Here is a 23,402-nt window from a genome sequence, read left to right as displayed (position 1 = left end):
CATGCAACGGGCAGAAAGATCCTTCACCTCCACATGATGTGTCACAGAAAGTGATGATCTATAGGGTACTTGCACAGCAGTGTGTATTTAATTTGTACCTTAGACAGATCTCGGAAGTTGCCAGGCAGCGTGAGGTCCAGCTCCTCCGACTCGTAGTTGGTGAGAACCCAGGGAAAGACCGGATATTGGTTCAGGTCGTTATATGTCCGTCCTAGCACAAAAAAAAAAAAGAAAGTGCCGTCACTGTATATTTTATCAAGAATTTAGTGCAAAAGTTTACACTTAGTTTACGGTGTGAACTACTCATACTGAAACTCTACTTCATCTATATACAAAACAGAATTATGTTAAAGGGTAATTTGATGCTCTGTTTTTTTTTAAGGGAAACATGGAGGATGGCATGCTGTCTTTCTTTTGCCAATCAGGGTTATCCATAAGTAGGCATAAGAGAGTGTAGGGCAGTTTCCTCTAAACATGTTAGCATTCACCCTTACTTAATGGTAGTTGTTGAATGACTGTGGAATCCTGGGAGGTGGATGGGAACTGATAGTTAACCAAGTGAGACAGAGCAATGTGAAGAAACCAAAAGATCCTCAACAAGTTAACAGAAATCCTAAAGTTCCCTCCAAAGTGTAGATGTTTATGTTTAAGCAGTAACACCTTTTTGGATAATACATACAGTGGCTGGATAGAGTTGTATAGAGTGTGTTGGTGTCTTCTTATGTGAAGTCACAATAGGAAGGAGGGAATCTAACTGGCTTGTTTAAACCTGGCCATTACTAAAAAAAAAAAAAAAAAAGGAAAAAAAAAATCTTTTTCTTACTCTTTTCTTTGTTGTTGTTGTTTATGGATGTCTAAAATGATATTACAGTAAGTGATTTCCACTAATCACAGCAGTTTGCTTTATTAACAAGTTTAAAAGGTTTTGGTTTAAAATGGAAACAAGCTCAAATGCTTAAGAGCTATTGCTTTTCAACTGAGTTAAGAGTCGATGAGAAACAGGCAAAGCGACTCTCCGAAGACATACTGTAAAACAGAAAATATTGACCTTTCACTGAGCTGGTGAAGAGGATAAATAAGTGTTTAATAAGTGTTAGGGGACATCATTACTAACACTGAAGGCTATCATTCAGAAAGAAAAAAAAACGTACACAAAAAACTGCCAGAAAGATTGAGAGATTCATAAAAATCTAAAATAAACAAGAGAAGAGCGTCGATAAGTTATGAGAGCCATGTGGAATACACATCAACATTTACAATTCATGTAAATGTAAAGCATGTAAACCTTAAAAGGACTAAATATCATTGGTATATATCACATATTGTGGAATGGAAATGCATTCATTTATCTTCTATAACTATTTAACCGCTTTGGTCACACTAGACCTGAGGTGCACATGTACAATGATAGGACACTGTGTTCTTCTGGTTTTTTCCAAGATGTTACAATAGGATGACTGGCTATGCCTAATTTCTCTGAATGAATGTGTATGTTCTTCCTGTTCTCCAATGGCACGGTGTCTTAACCAGTATGTATTCCTGTCTTAGGTCTACTATGACCAGAGTTGTTGAGTGGCTATGGAAGATAAATTGATGAATTCTCACAATATTTGTTATATACAGTATGATGATGCAAAACTAAATCAGCTGCACCACTTTGCCAACTGACTTGTGGGAAAGCCACCAATAGAGCTGCATTCTTAGTTAAGTATTACCAGCTATATCAAAGTAAGTTCTTGTTTTAATGCTCATGGCAGTCCTGAGGTCCCACAGACGCAAAAAAGCTGTACACCACTGGCATCTGAATGGAAAGAGACAAATTACTGGAGAACCCATGTCCAAGTAAAGTCAAGGAAATGCCATAAATGGCATTGTTATCTCCTTCTTAAGGTATGTAGCTTACTCTCTTTCTCATTCACCTTCTCTCCTCCACACATTCATTCCCTCCTCCTCTGCCTGCTTTCCTCTTTCTCTCTGACGAAATCTGAGTCTTAAATATCGAAAAACAGAGCTGTAAAATCTTTCACTTTATACCCCGTCTAATTCGTCCCTGAAGAAGAAAAGTCTTTATCAGGTGTGACATTTCTACTTAAAGCGAGAGACGCGCGCTCACAAGTTCTAGGAGAATCAGCTTCTCATAAACTGGCCAGTCATCTTAGATATCAGATTCTACGTTTGAAATAAATGAAGTGAAAAAAAAAAGAAAAAAAAAGAAACTTAAAAGGTATGTTCAAAGTTTTGACTGGGTCTCATGACCATCCCAGGAAACCAAGGCCAAAAAGTTCCAGCCTCAGAAATCACCAATTGACAAACAGCACCTCAGATTAGAGCCATCCTGAAGGCTTTACAGAGCATAAGTACGTAGCCGATACATCTCAATATCAATTGTTTAAAGGTTATTATTGCATATTTTGAACGCTTTCAGCATCATTTTACAGCGTACAGTAGATAGAAATAAAAATCAGGAAAGACTACTAAATTTGAAGGTGGGTCCAAACTTTTGTAAGTATATCCATCAAAAATTTGGACATATCTTTTTCATTCAGTGGATTTCAATTATGATACATATGGAATTATGTAGTCAACAAAATAGGTTAAGCAGCACTGCTTTGATAAACGCTTTCCACACTCTTGGCATTCTCTCAGTCAGCCTCATGAGGTGGTTACCTGGAATGGTTTTCCAACACTCTTGAAAGATTTTCCAGACGTGTTGACCATAAAGGCCTGACTCAGGCAGTCTCCTCTGAGCAGTGGATGCTGAAATATTCCTGAACTCCTCAAAGTTAATCTGAGGTGTTGTAAACCAATGTTTTCTGCAGCTGGTCATTCTAATAAACGTATCCTCTGAAGAAGAGGTAGCTTTTGGTCTTTCCTACCTGGGATGGTCCTAATGAGAGTTACATCAAAGGTTGTTTTGGAAACGGCACTTGGAGGTACATTGAAAGTTCTTGACATTTTTCATATTGACTGATCTTCATTTCTAAAGTAATGATGGACTCTCTTTCTTCTTTTAACTGAGTGTTGGATTTGTACAGTAATTCTAGTAGCACGAATAGGCCTATTGACTCTGTAGCCATCCTTCCTCTGCACAAGACAGCTGATGGTCTAAAGCACATTACGATGACAGGAAATGTCACAAATTAACATCAGTGTGCCAAGCTGTCATCAAAGCTAAATGTAGTTACTTTGGATCTAAAATATAATACATTTATAACATTTGCTTACTACATAATTCCATACATGTACTTTTATAGTTTGGAGGTCTTCAGTATTAATGTACAATGTTAAATAAACATTTATAATAATAAAAATAAAGAAAAACCACAGAAGGAGAAGGTGTCTTCAAACTTTTGACTGGTAGTCTATGCTTTCAGCTACCGATCATAGGGTTGTGTATTCCAGTCCCAGCACTACTACAGTAAGTGAACCATCAACTGTTCAATTAAAAGTTTCTTTGGATAAAAGAGTCAGCCAATTGACTAAATGCAAACTTACAAAAAGAAAGACACAGGAATATTTTACACGGGGCATGCCAGAGCACTGTTTAATTAAGAACAATGTTTTCAGTGCCTTTTATCTGTGAATAAAAGACATCAGAGTTGTAAAAAAAAAAAAAAAAACAGAAGATGTAGCACACCAGGGGCCATCTTTAGAAATGAGTTAATTGGTCAACTAATAATGAAACTGAGAACATATACAGTATATTTTGATTTTGCTCGGTATAGTACTTAGTACTGGAAAGAGGAGAGAGCACCTGCCTGCAAAAACCCACATTCAAAACCAGTCATGGAAACACTTTCAGCAAAAAAAAAAAAAAAAAAAAAAAAAAATATATATATATATATATATATATATATATATATATATATATATATATATATATATATATAATTATATATATATAATCGGATTACGTTACGTCATCTTAAACAACACTTTATCTTTAGTAATTGCTTTAAAAGTCATTCTTAATTGGCGTGTTAATCTGTTCAGGGATAACTACAAAGCTAACTAGCTTTTAACACAAGGCAGAATCCCAAATCGTGCTCTAACCCCTGATCAAGGCCACTACCAGGTGGGTGGGACAAATGATTGTACCCCCTACATAGTACAAAACAAATTAGTTCCTCTTCTAAATGACATCAGATAATTCAATCGATCAATCAATAAAACAATAAACAATAAAGAAATAAACTAAAATTTGCCACATTAGCAAGAAACCTGCAAAGTGCAAACTTGTTTCCCCTTCTAAAGCGGAACCTGCTTCCAAAAATGTAAAAAAAAAAAAAAAGGCTCCTTTTATGCACATTTTTTATGCTTATTTGCAATGGGCACCGAACACATTATCAGCCATATATACCACCGAAAACATTATGAGTCATATATACCACCAAACACATTATCAGTCATATATACCAAGCTGCTTAAAAAAAAAAAAAAAAATCTGCACATGAATGTAAATAGTTATAATGTCATTATTGGAACCCAACTGTAGTTTTATAACAGTTTTAGACAAACCTATGCCTACTGTATATAAACACTAAAAAAAGAGAAAGGAAAAAAAATAAAGGGATACCACTTAAGTGTAATTACATAAATGAGGTGATTCTGTGTAACTGTCACTAAGCCCTGAAGGAGTTTTGGATGATAGTTATGGGTGAACAGTTCACAAAATCAGCTGACACTTGCCTGATTCTGCTCCTCTTACATTCTTACTCAGAGGATTGACAAGGGATTGTGCGCGAGCTTAATTTGCTCATTTTGCAATAATGCATGCGGATAACCAAACACAGAAGGATTACATTAGGCCTTGTTATCAGATTCAACCCTATTGATTCCTATTCACTGTGCTCTTAATTATAAGGCGGACAACACATGCTCTGCCTTATCACACCAAAGTAAAAGATACGGGCAATTATAGCGTCACTTTAAAATAATAATAATATACCCTGTGTTATATACTGCTGTGTTTGTTGTTGTTGTGGTGGTGGTGATGTACAGCGTAATTAGTACCTCTGTACAAGTGAATCCTGAGCTGTTTATCATCTTGATCTCATGAGGGATTTATCTGAAATCTTATGTAATCTAACATGATTTCATTCCAATGAAGATATAGTACTCTGCAAAAGTTTGGAGTCACCCCTGATGTCTTCACATTTTTACTCCAATGTGACAGTCTTTTTTATTTCATTTTTATTTTTAAAAGTAGTCTTGAGAAATACTTCTCCAAAGCACTTCTCCTAAAAAAAGATTTTTTGCCTATTTTTTTAAGTCCAGTCCCTGTACCTGAAGATTCAGATAAATGTGCTGTATTTTGTTTGTTAAGCCACAAAGTGACCTCTGACTCATTCAAGCATTAAAAAAACATCTAACATGAACCAGTGAGAACCAGGTGCAGATGATGACGGGTGATCAGGCCAGTGATTAGTTTACTGGTGATGTTGAATGCTGAGTGGTTGGAACAGACGAGAGGGGAAATGAGGTCGCTGCTGAGGTTGGTACATAAACAACCAATTTTTTTTATTGAGTCTTTTGGCACTTTGCAGCCTGTTTCAGTAAAACATATGTTCTCATTTCTTTAATTTAATCGATGTCATTTGATTTCAATTAATATGTAAAAATGTGTCAGGGGTCATGATTTTTGCACACCATCAAGAGGTTCTGAATAACCTTCATAAATAATAAAACCTGTTATAAAATACAGTAGCCAGGACTAGAATAGTTGGTCAAAAATGAGGTAATTGAGCTTTTTTTTTCAGAAAGAAGGTCCAGTCTGTAATTTCCTTTGAAGATTTCCCCAAGGATTAAAGAAGTACTTCCAAAAATGATCAGAAACTAAATAAAAATAGGCAGAAGTATCTAAACATTCAGGCAGTTGGTTTCTATTATTTAATATTTTAACGGTCAGCATTAATGGTAAATGCATGACTCTAAGGTATCATAAAATAGAAGGTATCACTTTAATAGTACACAAATTATCATAAAGACGATAATTATGCTTCAGAAAATTGCTCCTTAAGGGCTGTTTGGATGGTTAATGGTTTTTATAGAGCTTGTGCAGCTACGTCACACTGTCACGTCTTTTCTGCTGCTATGGCCATCTTACCAGTCGTACTGTACCAGCACCTCTATAGTCAGCAGCCTGTCTAATCCTTGTCCAGAGATTTAAAAATTCTGCTCTATCTGAGGCTATAATTCTTTCAGACAGCAGTTTGAAAAAAATCACAAAATGTATTTTGTATTAATTTCATGTGTAAATGTGCCAGAGTTACTATCCCATCCTCTATATAAAAATGTCGTACTACAGGGAAAATAAAGGGAATATAATTTTGGTGATTATTAGAATTAGAATTATCGGCCTGCACATTACAATCATCTTGCTTTCAAGGTCTTATGATGCACTAAATAACCAACAGTTGATTTGATTATATTATTTAATTATATTGTGCTTAGACATTTTTTTTTTTTAGAAAATTATTTGGGCATTATGCTGCTCTCCTATTTATGTTATACAGTATTCCTAAAACAACCATTTTTCAAACGTGCTGTTTTTACTCTTTATTCTGCAGATAAACCAGAGTCTCTCACATGCTTAAATCTGCATAAATGCTCGCTACTGGACTTTCCCTTATAGCCATTGTGTACAAAGTCAATGCTCTTACTCAGTTTATACCTATACAGGCATGCTACACTGTGGATATTCATTCTCTCAAAGTGTCTATATGCCATGCACCTTTAGCTTTTTCAACTTTTGCAAACCAAAGTCTAGACATAAATCCAAATTTTGATCCCATATTTGACTTTTCCTGCTAACTTAAGTCTTAATAAATGTGGTAACTCAATTTTTATTTATTTTATATAGCGCTTTTAACAATGGTCATTGTCTCAAAGCAAAGAGTTAACAATGTATACAAATATTTATCGGTCCCAGTAATATCTCAGAACCCTTTTGTACAATTGTTTGTATCAGACAAAGGAGTTTTAAACAGATTACAATGACTACATTGTAAAGTATTTCCAGCTTTTTCCATTCTTTAGAATTTTGCAATTCATAACACAATATGGAAGCAATAAAGTTAAAACATTGTTTAAATCACTTGGTTTATTTGACTCTTCAGTGGTACCCTAAGGTTCTATGTTGCTAAATGGATCCATTTTATGATTAACCAACCAGAAGTGTACATTTTGTGTCCTTGTTATAGGTAAGTAAGACAAGAAAGCCGTTGGACTTTCAGAACATCATTTTAAAGATCACTAGCATTAGAACTGGTGTTTTTTGTAGAAAAAAAAATAAAGTTTAACAATAAAAAATTATCTGATCAGCTTTGATGTAATCAGTGATATTATTATTTCAGGTTGAAGCCCATGTACATGTCTGTCTGTACAGCAGAACTCTCTGTCTAACTTATTAATACAAAGAAATAAAATTTAGTATATGTTTAGGTTAGGTTAAGTGTATCAGATTTAACTTCAGGCAAATAACTAAGCACTGTCAAAGTTTCATTATATTTCGTTCAACCAGTTTTGTGTGATGCTGTGACAAAATCTGGCTGGACAGACATACAGACAGACATACAAATAAACAAAAATCTGAGACTGGTTTCGGCTCCTCCAATGTATGAATAGTAAAGATATCTTTAAAATAATGAGTTCTGACCAATGTACAGACAAAAGCTTTCTTTTATTTATATAGATCTGTTATCATAAACTGTTTAAAGATTCACCAAAAATGTATCGTATCTTGGGTCAAAACAGTTAAAAGTACACGGCTTGCTTGGTGACATGAAATTACCTTGGGCGTTTAGACATAATTTTGCTATTCAGCACAGACCTTAACCACTTAATGTGTGTACTAACTCCAGTGGCATTTAGCAGACAGCACGGCACTGATGCTGACCAAATCCAAGTGACCTTCGTTCATCGGGGTGAATGCGTGAGCTGTGCGTTTCAGCCGAGCTTTGATTGCTCAGGTCAAGCGCACGGAGGAGTGGGTCAGAGCAAAAAAGAGGAGAGGAAAAGAGAGCTGACAGCACCGAGGCCCGGGTGGAGGATGTTAATATCGGCGAAACGTTGTTTAATTAGGAGAAGAGAGGCGCTGCATTAACACCCCCCCTCTCCGGGCCTGTCTGCGTGCCCAGGCTTCACTGACACCTCTGTCAGCCCTGGTCATTACCACTTCAGCTTTTTAATGAATTTTCTCCCTGTACCCATCGCGCCTTACATCTAATTAGCTGACAATAATGTATCAGAGCAGCACGAGAGCTAAATATAAATATGCATGAATATGCAGCGCGAGGCCAGGATGACACTTTTCAGTGTCAAAACAAAAAAAGAAAAAAAGGTGTATAAGAAAGAGAGTGCAAAGAAGTTGGAGACTCTGTAACGGACCCTCTCGACTTGGCTGACACACACGTTCACACTACGCGCAACTAATTATCAAGAAAAATGTGCAGTTCCTGCTCTCTCGAAGCACTCGCTGAATCAAAAGACAGAAATTTCCACCTGACAACATCACTGCCTTCCTAAATAAATAATGAGAAGAAACATGTTTTAGCAATAGTGGTTCGTAGCAACGGAATAGGAACGCCATTATATGGGTCGATGACGTGACTGCGCTCGTTTTCGTGTCCATGTAGTTTGAAAGGGTTAAAAAAAATTTATAATTATACTAATTATAATTATTTTACAACAACTTTATTCAGTTTTGATGGAATGTTTGTGGCACAAAAATGTTAATGTGGTTTAACCATAAAAAAACATTGCACTTCATAATTCAGCTTGATGCAATTCTTAATAAAACACTAAATAAATAGTTTGGCAAAATCCTTTATAAATTAGTTTTATTTAATGTTAATTCGAAGCACCAATGTTCTGGTCGAATAAATAATAAGGGGAATCTATGTCAGTCAAGTCAACCTTCCTGAAATGTCAGGGTGGTTTAACTAATGTTATAAGAGCCATTTTGTTGATAATATGCAAGACAGCCATGTGTCAGAAAATTATATTTCAAAGTGGACCCCTGATTACCATAGTTGCTTCATGACAAGGCCAAGGTCTGCCTATCATTTGACCTTTTTGGATATGCTTAGGTTTACTTGTCAAATGGCATGACCTCAGGAAAACAATTGTACTTAAGTATTTAAAGGTCAAATGCATGCATAAAATTTTATAATAATGCCTGTCAAATTTTATTCATTTTATTTCAAGGCACTGTAAGACAATGATGAAGGCATTTTGTTGCTTGGTATAAGTATGCTTTATAAGTATCGAAATATAACATCTTTTTTATGAAAGATGCCAATTTCAAACTATGAACGGTGGCCCATTATAGAGCACAAATAAAGCTTACCCTAATGCGAAGGTAACCAGAGGAAATGGAAATGAAATATGGTAATAGATATAAATATAATTATTTTTTATAATATCATTTTTATTTTTCTGTCTCATATGTTGTTATCAAAAGAAAGAAAATCCAGGAGCTCAGCTTACAAAGGAAAGATAAAAGCTGAAGGAAAATTGAGAAGGTACCAGGGAAGCCACAGAGAGAGAGAGAGAGAAAGAGAGAGAGAGAGAGAGAGAGAGAGAGAGAGAGGGTGGCTTGCTGACATTTTCAATTTAACTCCGCCATCTACAAACACATCAGCAGTTAAGCAAATTCAGCATGTAGCCAATCTCAAGCTCATGCAAAATACCCTTTGATGATCATGCATAATGTATGCTCAGACAGTTGTAGAGAGGCCACTACTCAAAAAAGAAAGAATCAAAGAAGGAGCAAATATTAAAGAGAGTGAAAGACTGGAAAATGATTTTTTTCAAACTTAAAAGAGAACTACAGTCTTAAGCTAGTCAAAATAACAAAAAAGGAATTTAAAAAGAAAACCACAAATGCGAAGAGAGAAAGCTGTAGTTCTTGATTTTATGCGTTAATACATTCATCTTCATTAGCTTTGGACTGTCAGGTGGTGTAACTCGTTTATGTCAATTGGTGTAATTAGAAATTGTCACAAAAAAAAAAAATTGATAACTTCCAGGAAATTTAATGTGGACGAATGTGTAGTAATCTTCTGAGTGCAGTCCCATTTTATATATATATATATTAATATATATACACTACCGTTCAAAAGTTTTAGAACACTTGCAAATTTATTTATTTTTTTGTTTAGTGATTTATTTTCTACACTCTACAACAATACTGGAGATTTCAAAACTATAAAATAACACATATGGAATTAGGTTATTACATAACAACAAGAAAAACAACAGTAAGTTGTTATTTTAAGACACAAAGGTCAGCCTTTCTGTAATAGTTCTTGCAAGAACAGTACTGTCAAGTTAAAAAAATTAAAAAGTTGACCAATTAACAGCACCTCAGATTAGAGGCGTTATGAAGTCTTTACAGAGCAGAAGTAGCAGAAACATCTCACCATTACTGTAACTGTTCAAAAAAGATTAATGCATTTTTTGGACGCCTTCAGCATTCCTTTACAATGTAGAAAGAAATAAAAATCAGGAACCATCATGGAGTTAGAAAGTTTATATACAAAAGTAAAATTGTAAAATTCTGATTATCCTGCTACTATTTATTTGGAGTACTTTAAAATATAATATTTATTTTATATGTACATTTACATGTATGGTAAACACATAAAATATTTTGCCAATTAGTGAAATAATTAGTTTCACCAATTGACATTTTTAGGCACATTTAATCTTGTCTTTTGTGATAATAGTACAAATATGATTAAAAATTACATAAAAACAACATTAACTGAAAAGTTTAAGTTTTACCCAACTTGATTCACCCTACCAACTCTTATTTGTTTCTGACCTACATGCAATATACCTTATAAAGTGACTATGTTGCAGGTTGTCCTTCCTTGAAGCACTTTTCGTAGGCACTTGCCACTGTACACCAGGAACACCCCACAAGTTCTGCCACTTTGGAGATGATCTGATCCAGTCGTCTAGCAATGTCTATTTGGGCTTCTTTATCCTAGCTCGTTTATCCTGCTTTCACCACATCAACTTCAAGAGTTGAATGTTCGCATTTACATTCATGGCATTTGGAAGAACTGCATAAACCAGAGCAACTGATGCAAATGCTTTAAGGTTTCCATCAATAAATGTATCCTTACACTGGTAATACCGCCGTAATACTGGTAGTACACTGTTTGTAAGGATTGATTGATTGATTAATTGATAGATTGATTCATTCATTCATTTGGTGGATATTAACCCAAATACATACAGTAAGTAACAGATAGGTATTTAGACATCACTTAATCACTGCAAGTGACTCAGCTGTACCAACATCTAGAGGAAGATCATTCCACCAACTGATAGAAAACACTCTAGGTGCAGGTCTTCCTTGATTCATGAGAGAAGGTGGAACCAATCGAACAGTGCTGAAGGATCAGACAGAATGTGGTGGTCACTTGCTTTCTAATATATCCCACCTATATTGGGAGGTACCACTGAAAAATGAGATCATCAATGTTCTTCGCTGTAACCCTCAGATGTTCTGCCTGATCAGTGTGTACACCAAGATTAAGTGAAGTAAACTATTAAATATACAGTTTTATGTAAATAAAACCCAGATAAGCATTTAACTCACAGCCATCTGGAAAATTTTTCTTTTTCTTTTTTTGTATACTTTGACAGCTGACCTCCAAATGTACTCTTTCCAACATCTGTGCCAGGGGTGTACATACTAATAGCATAGCAAGTCAGTAGCTGAATGTGTAGCGGTTTCCTGTATTCTAAAGTAATTTCCCAGTAGCGGGGATTTGAATTCTATCCATTCTGCCACAGTGACAGCATTTATCAAACATGATATATTTCCTTCAACCACAGCCTTATGAAACAATTCCTCACTATCCGTCCCACGATACATGACTGATGAAGAGCATAATAAACTCTGACCTGCGATAGTATTTAGGAACATAAGGTACTCGAAGTTGGAGATCTCACGTCTCTGCCAGCGCTGCGTCATGTTGGAGGACTTGAAGAGCTGCCGAGGCGTGGCCAGGGAAATCCGCCTATAAAAATAAATATATAAATAAATCACTAAATATCAGGCAGTCTTTACACACTGCTGAGGCTCAGACCTCTACATTTCCTGCCACTGCCTTTGGCTCCGCTGAACGTTTGGCTCCGAAACACAAGAGTTTTTAAGACATGTGGAATGTGCAACTGTTTCGCCAGAAGAAACACAGAGAACCAAAAGGAACAAGAGAACACAAACAGGCATGGTCACACTCTGAGACACGCAACGCTGCTCAGTGCCTTCATGTGGGGATTAATGAAAACATGGTCAGGACTAAATGAACTGCTTTTCAGATGGGAAAAGTGCTAACGGTGAGGGTTTAAGGAAAAGCCAAGATGTATGCTGTGAAAAGAAGACAGAGTGACATAAAAGAGATCAAGCAGCAGCGTAATTAGAGGCTTAATTAATTACACTTTTGGATTCTCACTATTGAAATTCAATTAATGGAATTTATTCACTGCATCAGGATTTTTTTTTACTTGATTATTTTATGCATGTTATTTATTTGTTAAATAAATAGAATGAAGAAAAACACGGAAGAATCATTCTGAGTGCTAAAGTGTCATTTAGTAATAAAAGCGGACAGTTGTAGTAAGTAATGTCTTATTAAACACAATGGAGAAAAGTGCAGACTTTCAGAGTCAAAAACAGCCAAAGACATTGAGATTTATTCTTTTCTTTTTTTCTTACTGTTCATACTGCAGAAAATGTCAGAAATATATGTTGTAAAACACGTTTTTATACAGTACGTATATAGATACACATGCACTCATTTTCTATGCACAGAAGCATGTAAGGGCATTTGGGTCACTAGGTGGGGTATACCCTTGTGCCCGTTCATTGCAGGCCACAAACACACATGCACTCATTCACACACAACAGGTAATTTGGAAACACCTTCTCTGCATGGTTTGGACGGTGGGGGGAACCAGAGCACCCAGATTGAATTCTGGGCCTAGGAACCTGCAAATTCAGCACAAACAGACCCAAGGTGGGACTCGAACGCCTGTCCCTGGAGGTATGAGGCCACAATACACATACACTACACTGCCAATACAATTAACATTATTTTAAATTAAGTTAATTAACATTAACAATAAACATTATTTGAAGTTGCACATCTGTCAGAGCTGCTAAATAATCTGCATATTCCATATCAATGTACTTAATTTGAAAGGTGAGAAACCCAGCCAATGTGCATGAAGCCAATTTGCATAAAGATTTAAAGTGATCCCTGTAATTAAATAAAAACATTTTTAAAAGATACAGTATACATGATGTATCTGGCTATCTAATAAGACTGTTCATAGAGGACAGATGAACAAGTTCAGGGTAATCAGGGTCAAAGCCACTCAGCCTCAAATAAAGAGAAAACTGTAACTATAGTAACAGTACTGCAACCTAACTCTAACTAGGCTCAACCAGATAACACATTTGACATTTAAAACCTTTTCAAGTGGACTAAAACTAGGTTACTTTATATATGTCCAATGATGAGACATACCTGGCCTGTGGGAGTCCGTAACTTGTGCCGACGCCTACACGGGGTAAACTATAGACCACTTTCTTCACTGTGGGCTGATCAGGGAAGTTAAACATCACCGAAGCTGGAAGACAGAATGACTTAAGCCATAATTTTTTTTATAAGCAAGACGGCTAGACAGCACTCAAAACAAAGAAAAACTGTCGAAAAGGCATCTGTTGTTCTTGTGTACAAATTATTATTGTTGACCTAATAAGTAGCGTTTCAGTTCAGACAAATGTTAAGGTGATCCTGCTTGAGCTACATTAAACTCAATGATATTTTTACACCACATATTAAAATGAGTTAGCTTAGTTTTATGTCAAAACGTGGAATTATGAACAATTTACTTCTGTTGGCCATGAAGACTTCAAGTGCCGTGTTCTGTAGGAGATAGCGCCGGGCGAACACGGCTCGGATCTCGCTGAACATCCATTTCCCATGCAGCCCTTCAGAGTAGACCAGCACCTGAACAAAACACAAGGAGCAACAAAGGAAAGTAAGCTACGGTAGTAAGCTGGTCCCACCACTGGGAATTAAATATAAAGCGCATTTTATTGACACGGATCACAACTATTCAGGGATGTTTGCTAACTGTTTGCTAAACAAATTCAGCATTATGCAAAACTGTCTGGTCAGAATTTAATAAAATTATTGCAGAACTTAGAAACCTGCCTGAGGTTTAACCTGCACCATAAGTGAAATAGAAATGTTGAGTAAAAGCGATTTTATGTGGCGGGTTTAATACTCAACTTTAAAATGATCTACGAATAAGATACTGTGCTTCACTCTTTAATTATCAAACAGAGAGTGTATTTGTCCTATTGCGAAAGAAGTACAACGTAGCATTAACTAGGCGTAAGGTACTTAACCTTAGCACATTTTATTTCTTTGCATTAATAAGTTAGACAAAGAGTTCTGCTGTACAGAAAGTATGTGGGGTTTAACCTGAAATAATGATCTCACTGATTAGATTAAGGCTGATTAGCTTATTTTTAGCTTTAACCTTTTAGAGAGTTCTACCATGTGTACTTCAGCTAGTAATAGCTGTATATTAGACTTTTAACACCCTCTCACAATTGTATTAGGTTTGTTCATGTTAGCTAGATGACTTCCCTTAGCATTATCAACACGTATTACTTCAAAATCATTTCATTAATTCTGTCAGGTTTATGCAACACAGCTAATCTTACAATACCTAGTTAGCTAGCTTTAGCAGTATTTAGTAGTTAAACATCCTCTTATTATCATCTCATGTTAGCTGGCTGGTTAACTTTAACAGTAGATATACAGTACACATACTGTATCACTTTAAAACCTTCCCAGATCTCTGGCATGTTAGCTCATGTCAGGTTAGCGGATATTAGGTGGCTTTAGAAGGAACGCTTGTAACCATGCATATGAATATTTATTATGAGAAATTTTTTTTTTTGCAAAAACCCAGTCAAAAAGTTTCATCTTAAGTAGCTAGCTCAATTGAAATAAATTAAATGTAATAGCGATAAAGATTTAAAGATACATGACCTTTAAAGATCATGTATGAGGGGTGTTTAAGTCAAACTAGGACTTTTGATGAAATTTCTCGTGAATGAAGGCATAGAAACAAAGCACAGAACAGTGATGAGACTTTGCAAAACATCTGGATGGTGCAAAAGTTTTAAAGAAGGGCGTAGGTTCGTGGACGATGACCCCGAGGTCCAGGTGGCTCAAAGCCCACTGCTGTCGTGCTCATAAACATTATTATTATTATTATGGATACAAGAAATACTGTGAATAAAGTGCCTGACGTGCTTTAGATAAAGGAGTTTTGAAACTCTCATAACAGTGTTCTGCAAAATAAATAGTCCCAGTTTTACTTGAACATTGTGAGAGGAAACCGGAGTACCCGATGAAAACTCACTGATCACGGGGACAACATGCAATCTCCATGCACACAGACCCCAAGGCGGGACTCAAATATGGACCGTAGAGGTTGTGACGCCACATTGCAGTAACAGCCATTATTTATTTATTCATTTATTTATTTATTTAGCGCATGTTTGAAACCTGGAAGGCTTTAGGAGGGCACATCCGAAATTAAAATCCTGTCGGAAAACTTGCCTTTTGTATCTATATGGTCTAAAATGACAATTACAAAATGTATGTAGTAAAATTCTCCTAGAAATACATTTGCATTTACGCATTTGGCAGACGATCTTATCCAAAAGGACTTATAAGAGTGCTTAAGTTTTCATCATTAGATAGATTCTTACACTGGGTTACTAGGTTACTATTTTCTGCTTAGTTATTGGTACCAAATATAAAGGTTTTAAAGTTACATAATAATACATGCATGCACAGGATCCTGTATGACTGCCGATGACTTTCATTTTGTCTAATTATGCTTGTGTCTATTAGAAACATTCTGGAATGACTATAAAACCTGCGACCGTGGATTATCAAAATCTACACTCTTCTATAAAGAGCTACACATTGGCCTATTGTTTTCCTCTACTGGTCTGCTACTTTCCTCAGGTCTTCTGGGGGTCACGTGACTGTAAATCAATACACACACACACACACACACACACACAAGACCAGGTTGAAAAAAGGATTCATTAGCGAGACTCTCTGGAGAGAACCTCAGGGCCTACTGGGGAAAGGATCAAGACTCGTCATGACAGGTGAAAATAAAGCTCCAGCCCCCATGGCTTGTTCCTCCACCTCCACCTCGTCCACCTCCTCCTCCTCAAACAACTCATTTTAGATGGAAGTGGTACATTCTCAGATTCGCTCGCACACACACACACACATGCACACACACATGCACACACGCATATGCATCCTGAGAACACAAACAGATTCCAGATTGGATGGCACGGAGATGAAAGCTTTCCTCTTGCATGCAGAGCTGAAGTGAAACTTGATGTGTTAGTCAGAGTGGTGGACATACTGTACAGTTTGTGCAGTAACAGTGAAAAACATTTTTAAAAAAAGGGGGGAGGGGGATAAGACCCTTAAAGTCCCCAGCAGGCTGTGTAGTCCCAACCGCCCATCCACTGCTCATTTAGAAGGAAAAACGGCGTTTGCCAGCCGGCCTGGACCTGCTTCATTTCTCCGTGGAACGGCGCTCGGTGCCGATGCAGACATGCTTTCCGGCACAAGCGAGTCTCCAGGGCTCAATTAAAGCTGGATTACACTGCAGTACGCTCCATCCTCCAGCCCTCCTGCTCCCTGTCTCCATCAAACATCAACCCCCTACACCACAAACAATCCTCTCAACTCTCTTAGCTCACTCTCTCTCTCTCATACACATACACAACACACACGTACACATTGCCTCAGCATCAGGGTTTCCTTGACACGTTTATCGACCCTTGCTCAAACAGGCAGGATTTGCCATGGAGAGGGCAGCATAGAGTCAAGCGGGAAGGGAGTTATCCTGGGAAGGAGATTCAGTAGCGAGAATCCCCGTTCCTGCACCCTCACTTCTATGCTAGACTAGATCAGTGTATGATGTACTTTGTGCAACTTTTTTTTGTTATTGTACACTCAGGATTGGTAGAGCTCTTTTCCTTATTTTCTTGGTAGCAGATAACTAAATGGTCCCCAGATAAAACTGATTCTTTATGATATAAATAGCTCGGAAAGTTGAATGGAAAGTTAAGATGAGCTCAAATCCCAAGATCCATCACTGAGTAAAAATAACTACTCGGCTCAACTGTAAATTGTTCGAAATTGGATCAATTTAATTTATTCTTTTATTTAAAAAATACTTACATTCTCTCTTTCTAATTTATTATTGAAATGACTAAATAAATGCCATCCTGGAAAGTGCACAAAAAGGTATTTCTAAACTACGCTCAGTTTGTTCCTTTAAGTCCTGGTTGTAAGGGAAAGAATTTGTGGAATTCTTTTTACCAACAGACGCATAAACACGGAAATGCCACAATTTCAAGCTACGTTTTTTTTACCGCTTTAGTGTTGAATAAACCTACATAGGAACAGCTTGAGTATGTAAGCTTTAAAACACTAAGGTACATATGATATCGGACAAGGAAACAAATTTGAAGTGGCGACGCAAAGTGTAGTTACTCCTTCCAACCTGGCATTCATTATTTTTACATTAACAGAACATTCGTAAGTGTTATCTATCTATCTATCTATCTATCTATCTATCTATCTATCTATCTATCTATCTATCTATCTATCTATCTATCTGTGTGTCTGTCTGTCTATCTATCTATCTGTGTGTCTGTTTGTCTGTCTGTCTATCTATCTATCTATCTATCTATCACACTGTCATATTTTACCATTAAAGTGGGTTACTTCCTGTAACTGTTTTGTTATAAAAGCTGTAAATTTCCTTTATAACCTTCCTTTTCCCCGACCCCCTTCCAAAGTTAAGACAAAAATATTATCCTGAGAATATTATATTAAACATTGGCATAGAGGTTAGCTCCATGGCCTCGCACTTCTCCCAGGTTGGGGGTTTGATTCCCACCTTGGTTCTGTGTGCACGGAGTTTTTTCCCCATGCTTGCTGGGTTTCCGACGGGCAGATTAGGCATCGGCATAAGTGGCATTTCCAAACTGCCTGTGGTGTGAGAGTGAGTGTGTGAGCGTGTGCCATGTGATGGATTGTCCAGGATTAACCCGTTTCATGATCCAAGAGTCCTAGGATGGGCTTCAGGCCCCCTGTGACCCTTTACAGAATGAATGAATGAATATTACACTGAGAGTTTTTACTTCTTATTTAACCTGATATTTAACAGGTATCAGAGCTGCTGTTATTGAAAATTATACAATACCTTTTGACCTATCAAAATGATCTGGAAAAATTTTCAATTTCAACTAATGATATCTGCCTATATATGTATGTATACATATATTGGCAGATAATGGTGTAACTATGTAATTGCAACATTTCTTACCAGTGTACCAGGAATAACTACAAATCTAAGAAATATTTCTAAATCAGACCCCTAACAGAATCTATGCAATACATAGTGCTTTATATAAACATTCCCCCAAAAGAGCACAGTCATACAGCATGACTTATTTTGCAGAAGAGAATCTGTCTGCACCTCCTGCAGCTTGTGTTTTCACCTTTCTCCCTCTGACAAAGCACAGGCCAAAAGGCTAGACAACAACAAAAGATGCTGGCAGAAATAAAAAAAGAACGAAAAAGAAAGCCTATATCAGAAAAAAAATGTCACAACATCAGAGCTGGCACTTCAAAACCCAACGAGCCGGTGTCCCTGTAGACTCTTCGGTGGTTGACAAAGCACAGGCCTCACCCACAACCCCCTTTTTTGTTGCTCTTGGTGAGAGAAAGGGAAATGAAGAGAAAGACAGAGAGAGAGAGAGAGAGAGAGAGAGAAAGAGTGAGAGAGGCCCAGCTGTAAGAAACAGGGCTTAATGAACCTGTCTGGCTGGGCTGTCCGCTGCCTGTCAGAGGTGTCAGAGTAGTGACAAGTGTCGGGGACGAGTGCCCCCAGGTCCCAGACAGGCCTGCCAGCTGGAGAATTCTGCCCCAATCTAATCACGCTAGCCCCAAAAGCACTAGCAATCCCAGGGATGAAACAGCGTGGCTTCTCAGATTGTGCTGTTTTTTGGTTCTTTTATTAAAAGCTAAATCGACAACTGTCTTCTAATTTTCAAGCTTTTGAAAACAATATTTTGGCATCAAAAAGTAAGCAAATGTAAAGAAATTAATCAGAATCAGCTAGCTGTATTGCTAGCTAGGTGGAAGGCCAATGTTGTACTGCACCGCAAAGAAACATTAAAGAATTCCATACCATAATCAGAAAAATATGGATTCAAGTTCCCATTGGGGAAGGGTTAGTTGCAGTGTGGCACCAGGATGTCAGTGGTGGACCCTTTGGGTTCTGTGGGTTGCATGGTGGGGGTTTCATTGAGTAGACTTGTTTGTCCAGCACATCCCATGGATCTCTGTCAAATTGAGATTTGGGGAAGTTATGTAGAGGCCAAATCAATAACCTTGAACTCTTTGCCTCATAAGTCCCATACTTGGCAGTCAGTGATGCACTGGGTGTTCTGATACCTTTCTTCCTCTTTATTGTGGACATCATTGATGTGTTTTAGCAATGTGCTACATTGACTTGTTTGTGGGATCGAACAGCACACTAATAACTGTTTTAATTCTTAGTTATTACTGGGATTAACTATTATTATTTGTATTTCTATTCCTATTACAGGGGTCTGTACTTCAACATATTTAAAAATTTTCACCTTAAAAACTAAAATATTTCAAGAAATTTGCATCAGCATACGAAGAATTTTCGGCATACCAGCAAACAAACCATGCCAAACTGAACTTTGGCTAAGTTGAACGTACAAACTTTTTTAAAAAAATGTATTTGCATTTTGTGCAAGGTTTACTAAAAACATATGGTTTCCAAGAATTATAGCAAGGATTCTAGCAAGAAGAAAGCGAGAGTTTTTAATGCAGCCGATGCCAAGAGGAAACATAAATTAATGTTAAGTGAGGTTTAATGTTGATGTGATGTTTTTATTGTTTTTATATGCAAAGATATTGGAAAATTGATAACATTGGCGTTTGCCGATAATTTTGAGTGGCTGGAACGGATTATCTGCATTTACATTATTTTCTATGGGAAATGCGTTTTGCAATGTGAAATTCTGCCTTGACAGCTCGCTGGAAAGGATTACCTTTCTATTGTACTTTGGATCCCTATTACTTGGTAATCAGTTACATAAATTTTTTTGAGTAATGATGCTTTTTAATTTTAAGTAAACAGAACTATCTGTTTTTGAGTTTGTTGTACTCATTCATATTAATCATTCTTTATTTGCATTAATGAGTCTCCTAACTCATAATATTTCATAGTAATTATATATTTTTTTGTTGTTGTGGCAAATCAGTGAAATTGTTGTTGGTCTTTCGCTTGCTCCCGGCAATGGGTCAGCCATTCGGTCCGCACACAAGCTTGGCACAGGTTTTACACCAGATGCCCCTCATGAAGCAGCCCTCCCATTTTTTATGGGCTTAGCCACCCATTTCATTTCCAGTGGCTAAGAATCGAACCCGGGTTTTCATGTGGCAGACGAAACACAAACCCTGAGCCACCAGTGCCCTGATACAAAGCAAATAAGTAGTTTTCATAATTTTTCTTTAGTTAAATATGAAAATTCAAAATCTATGAATATTAATACTAAAACTAATAGGAATTCAGGATTTATATTTCAACCCTGAAAACCGGAGTTATAAACCTGACAATTAAAAAAACTAAACAATTTATGCTAGTAAAGTAGTCGGTTCAAATTAAAGATTGATATTTGCCAATTACAAGAAATCTTGCTTTCTAACCTCCTAAACAGTAGGTAGCAAAAAGTGGAGCTTACGTTTTCTCCCGTGTGCATCTAAACACATTCTATTCTAACTCTAGAGAGTACCAAACTGTCGACAATCAGATAATATAAATCAAAAACATCAACTTTAGGGTCCCCAGATTATACTGACAACCTCATGCAAAGACAGATAAATCCACCATCTTGATCAAAACAATTCAACGTGGGCAGTATACATGTGCAAGGATGATGTCAGACACAAACTCGCTAGGCTGAAAGATTTTAAGTTGGTGGAACTTAAAGGAGACTTTTTGGCTTAAAATATCAAATTTATTCAGCTAACTTGAAAAGTGCAATTTCTACAAACTCATAAATACCAAAAGATTTTAAATACTCATCAAGGTCTATGAATTTAGTAATAATTATAATTAGTAATAATTATAAAAGTAATAATTGTAATTATTTAAGTTAACAGTACTCGATATGTTTAATTAGTTTGAGCATTAGGGTTTACAGTGTATACATGGTTAACGTAAAATAGCGAGAAACTGCATTTAATCCTGAAACTATTCAATTTTACTTTTTTTATCCCTCTACTCCGAGGCATCTAGCTGTCTAGCAGTTTTCAGATGGGATTCAAACTGAAATTCCCCCACCCATGACTTCTGCTTTATCATCAGTTGGATTTTATGTGAAAGCGCTATAAAGATATAGTTCTTAGTAATGATGCAATGCAACGGTACACGCCTTGCTAGAATCTAGGTTAAGACCAAAAAAAAAGGCTCCCTGCTGACATCTGGGATCTAACAAATAAAACCCCACAAAGCATTTCCAGTGATAGAGACAATGACATCCGAATCAAACCTGCTTTCTTCTTCCTTTTTGTAAAGGACTCCATGCACCCATAGGACTTCTGCCTATATAAAGCACTGGGGCAGGGGTAAATACATCAAAGGAATCTGTCATATTTAAACCGGACACCATTTTTCAAACCCGGCCCCCTGAGAAATGAGCGCAATCCTTCTCTATGTCAAATTTGTGCTGAACTGGGACGGGGATATAATTCAGCGTCGGCCGAAGCCAGCATGACTGATATATTTATAAAGGGGCTCGTCTGTTGCACTGACAACCTGCCATCTCTAGCACCTCCGCCGGGTTGTCCACAGATTTGTCTAATAGGCTTCCACTGTTAAAGCTTAATGAGGGGAGCTCGAGAGAAGTGTGAGGAGGATGTGAGAGACGAACGCTTTCCTTTTCACCCAAGAATTGTGACTACTCCCTGAGGAGAGAGGATGAAAAATGTGTGTGTGTGTGTGTCTGAGCAAGTGAGAAATGCTGAGATTCCCCAACATTTCCAAAACAGCCCTAGCCTCAAAGCTCAAGCTTTGAAAGATGACCTGACGCTGAGGTTCAGCCAGGCGAAGCGGCAGAATGCTTTAATTAAAGGCTGTGAATGAAAGAAAACACAGTCCAGCTAATATCAAAATATTCCAATCCTCAGCGTATTTCCCTCTGGTTAATCATAAGGCAAACTTTATATTGAATCTTGAATGGAAATCTTAAATTGTATATCTTTTAATAAGTAAACCATTTAAAGTCTTGGAATTGTACCTTCGAGTGCTCAGAATTGACGCCGTGTTGGTTTTCCCGCTCAGAATCTTTTTAAACGTGTGATTAGCAAATGTATTACATCACAAAATACAAAAGCCAATCATGTTTCGATATGCAAAGTTGGATCATATAATACTAGAGAATCCTGAGAATTAAGGTGTGGCTTATACATTTTATATTCTTAAAATATAGATTTCTACAGAGGACATTTGGAACTCCTGGAAGTACCAGTTTAAAGTTCCAAATACAACAAAAGAGTTTCTTGTTGTCATGGTTACTGAGAATATGGTGACTGTTGTCACCTGAGTCAAACAGTTTAATATGCACTAGTGCACTAGCTAGATTATCTAGGTTGTAATCTCTGGAATATCTTTTAATTAATTAATGTATTTGTTTATTTGTTTGTTTGTTTTTGTCTCTATAGTTTATGTTATCTATATTGTTCACATTTTGTTTAATTGGAAAATTCATCTGCACTCAGATCAACCTAAAATCTAGATCTAACAGTGGAGTTTTTCACCTCCTGGTGAACAATCGCCTGATGGCGAAGATTAGATTGGGTCAGAGCCAGACAGGATTAGCTCTAGTGCCATGTGCTCCCTTTTTTTTTTTTCTTTTTTTAAGGAACGGACTGTAAACCTAGCTAAGATCATGTACCACCCTAAATGCTTCACTTTCACAGCTAAGAACATTGCTCTGTAAAGGACATCACTCTGTTAGATGTCACTCTGCGAAGGATGTCTCTTTCAGGAACTCATCCTACCTACGACGCCATTACAGCTTATGGTCTCACCGTGATCATATAAAGATTCTTCTTGTCGGACCACATCATCATTTCATGTATCTCTGGCATACGTAAAATGCTAAAAGTTTTAATGATTTCAAACATATTTAGATATCACAGTATACA

At 36.9% G+C, this 23,402-nt stretch overlaps 1 protein-coding gene across 1 annotated transcript in view; it reads right to left on the bottom strand.

Annotated features, from left to right (window-relative positions):
- Positions 1–23,402, bottom strand: part of nbeab (neurobeachin b) — a 387,766-nt gene that overhangs the window by 76,356 nt on the left and 288,008 nt on the right. Inside the window, exons 41-44 of the mRNA XM_053507055.1 lie at positions 13,919–14,036; positions 13,551–13,653; positions 11,923–12,038; positions 99–211 (exon numbers count right to left, since the gene is read on the bottom strand). Of these exons, the coding sequence (XP_053363030.1) occupies positions 99–211; positions 11,923–12,038; positions 13,551–13,653; positions 13,919–14,036 (450 nt within the window). The remainder of the gene's footprint in view (positions 1–98; positions 212–11,922; positions 12,039–13,550; positions 13,654–13,918; positions 14,037–23,402) is intronic.

The sequence above is a fragment of the Clarias gariepinus genome, chromosome 11 (assembly GCF_024256425.1).
Source record: "Clarias gariepinus isolate MV-2021 ecotype Netherlands chromosome 11, CGAR_prim_01v2, whole genome shotgun sequence".
In the NCBI taxonomy this organism is placed as follows: Eukaryota; Metazoa; Chordata; class Actinopteri; order Siluriformes; family Clariidae; genus Clarias; species Clarias gariepinus.
The sequence above is the reverse complement of the archived record's forward strand: the minus strand, read 5'-3'. Positions and strand labels throughout refer to the sequence as shown.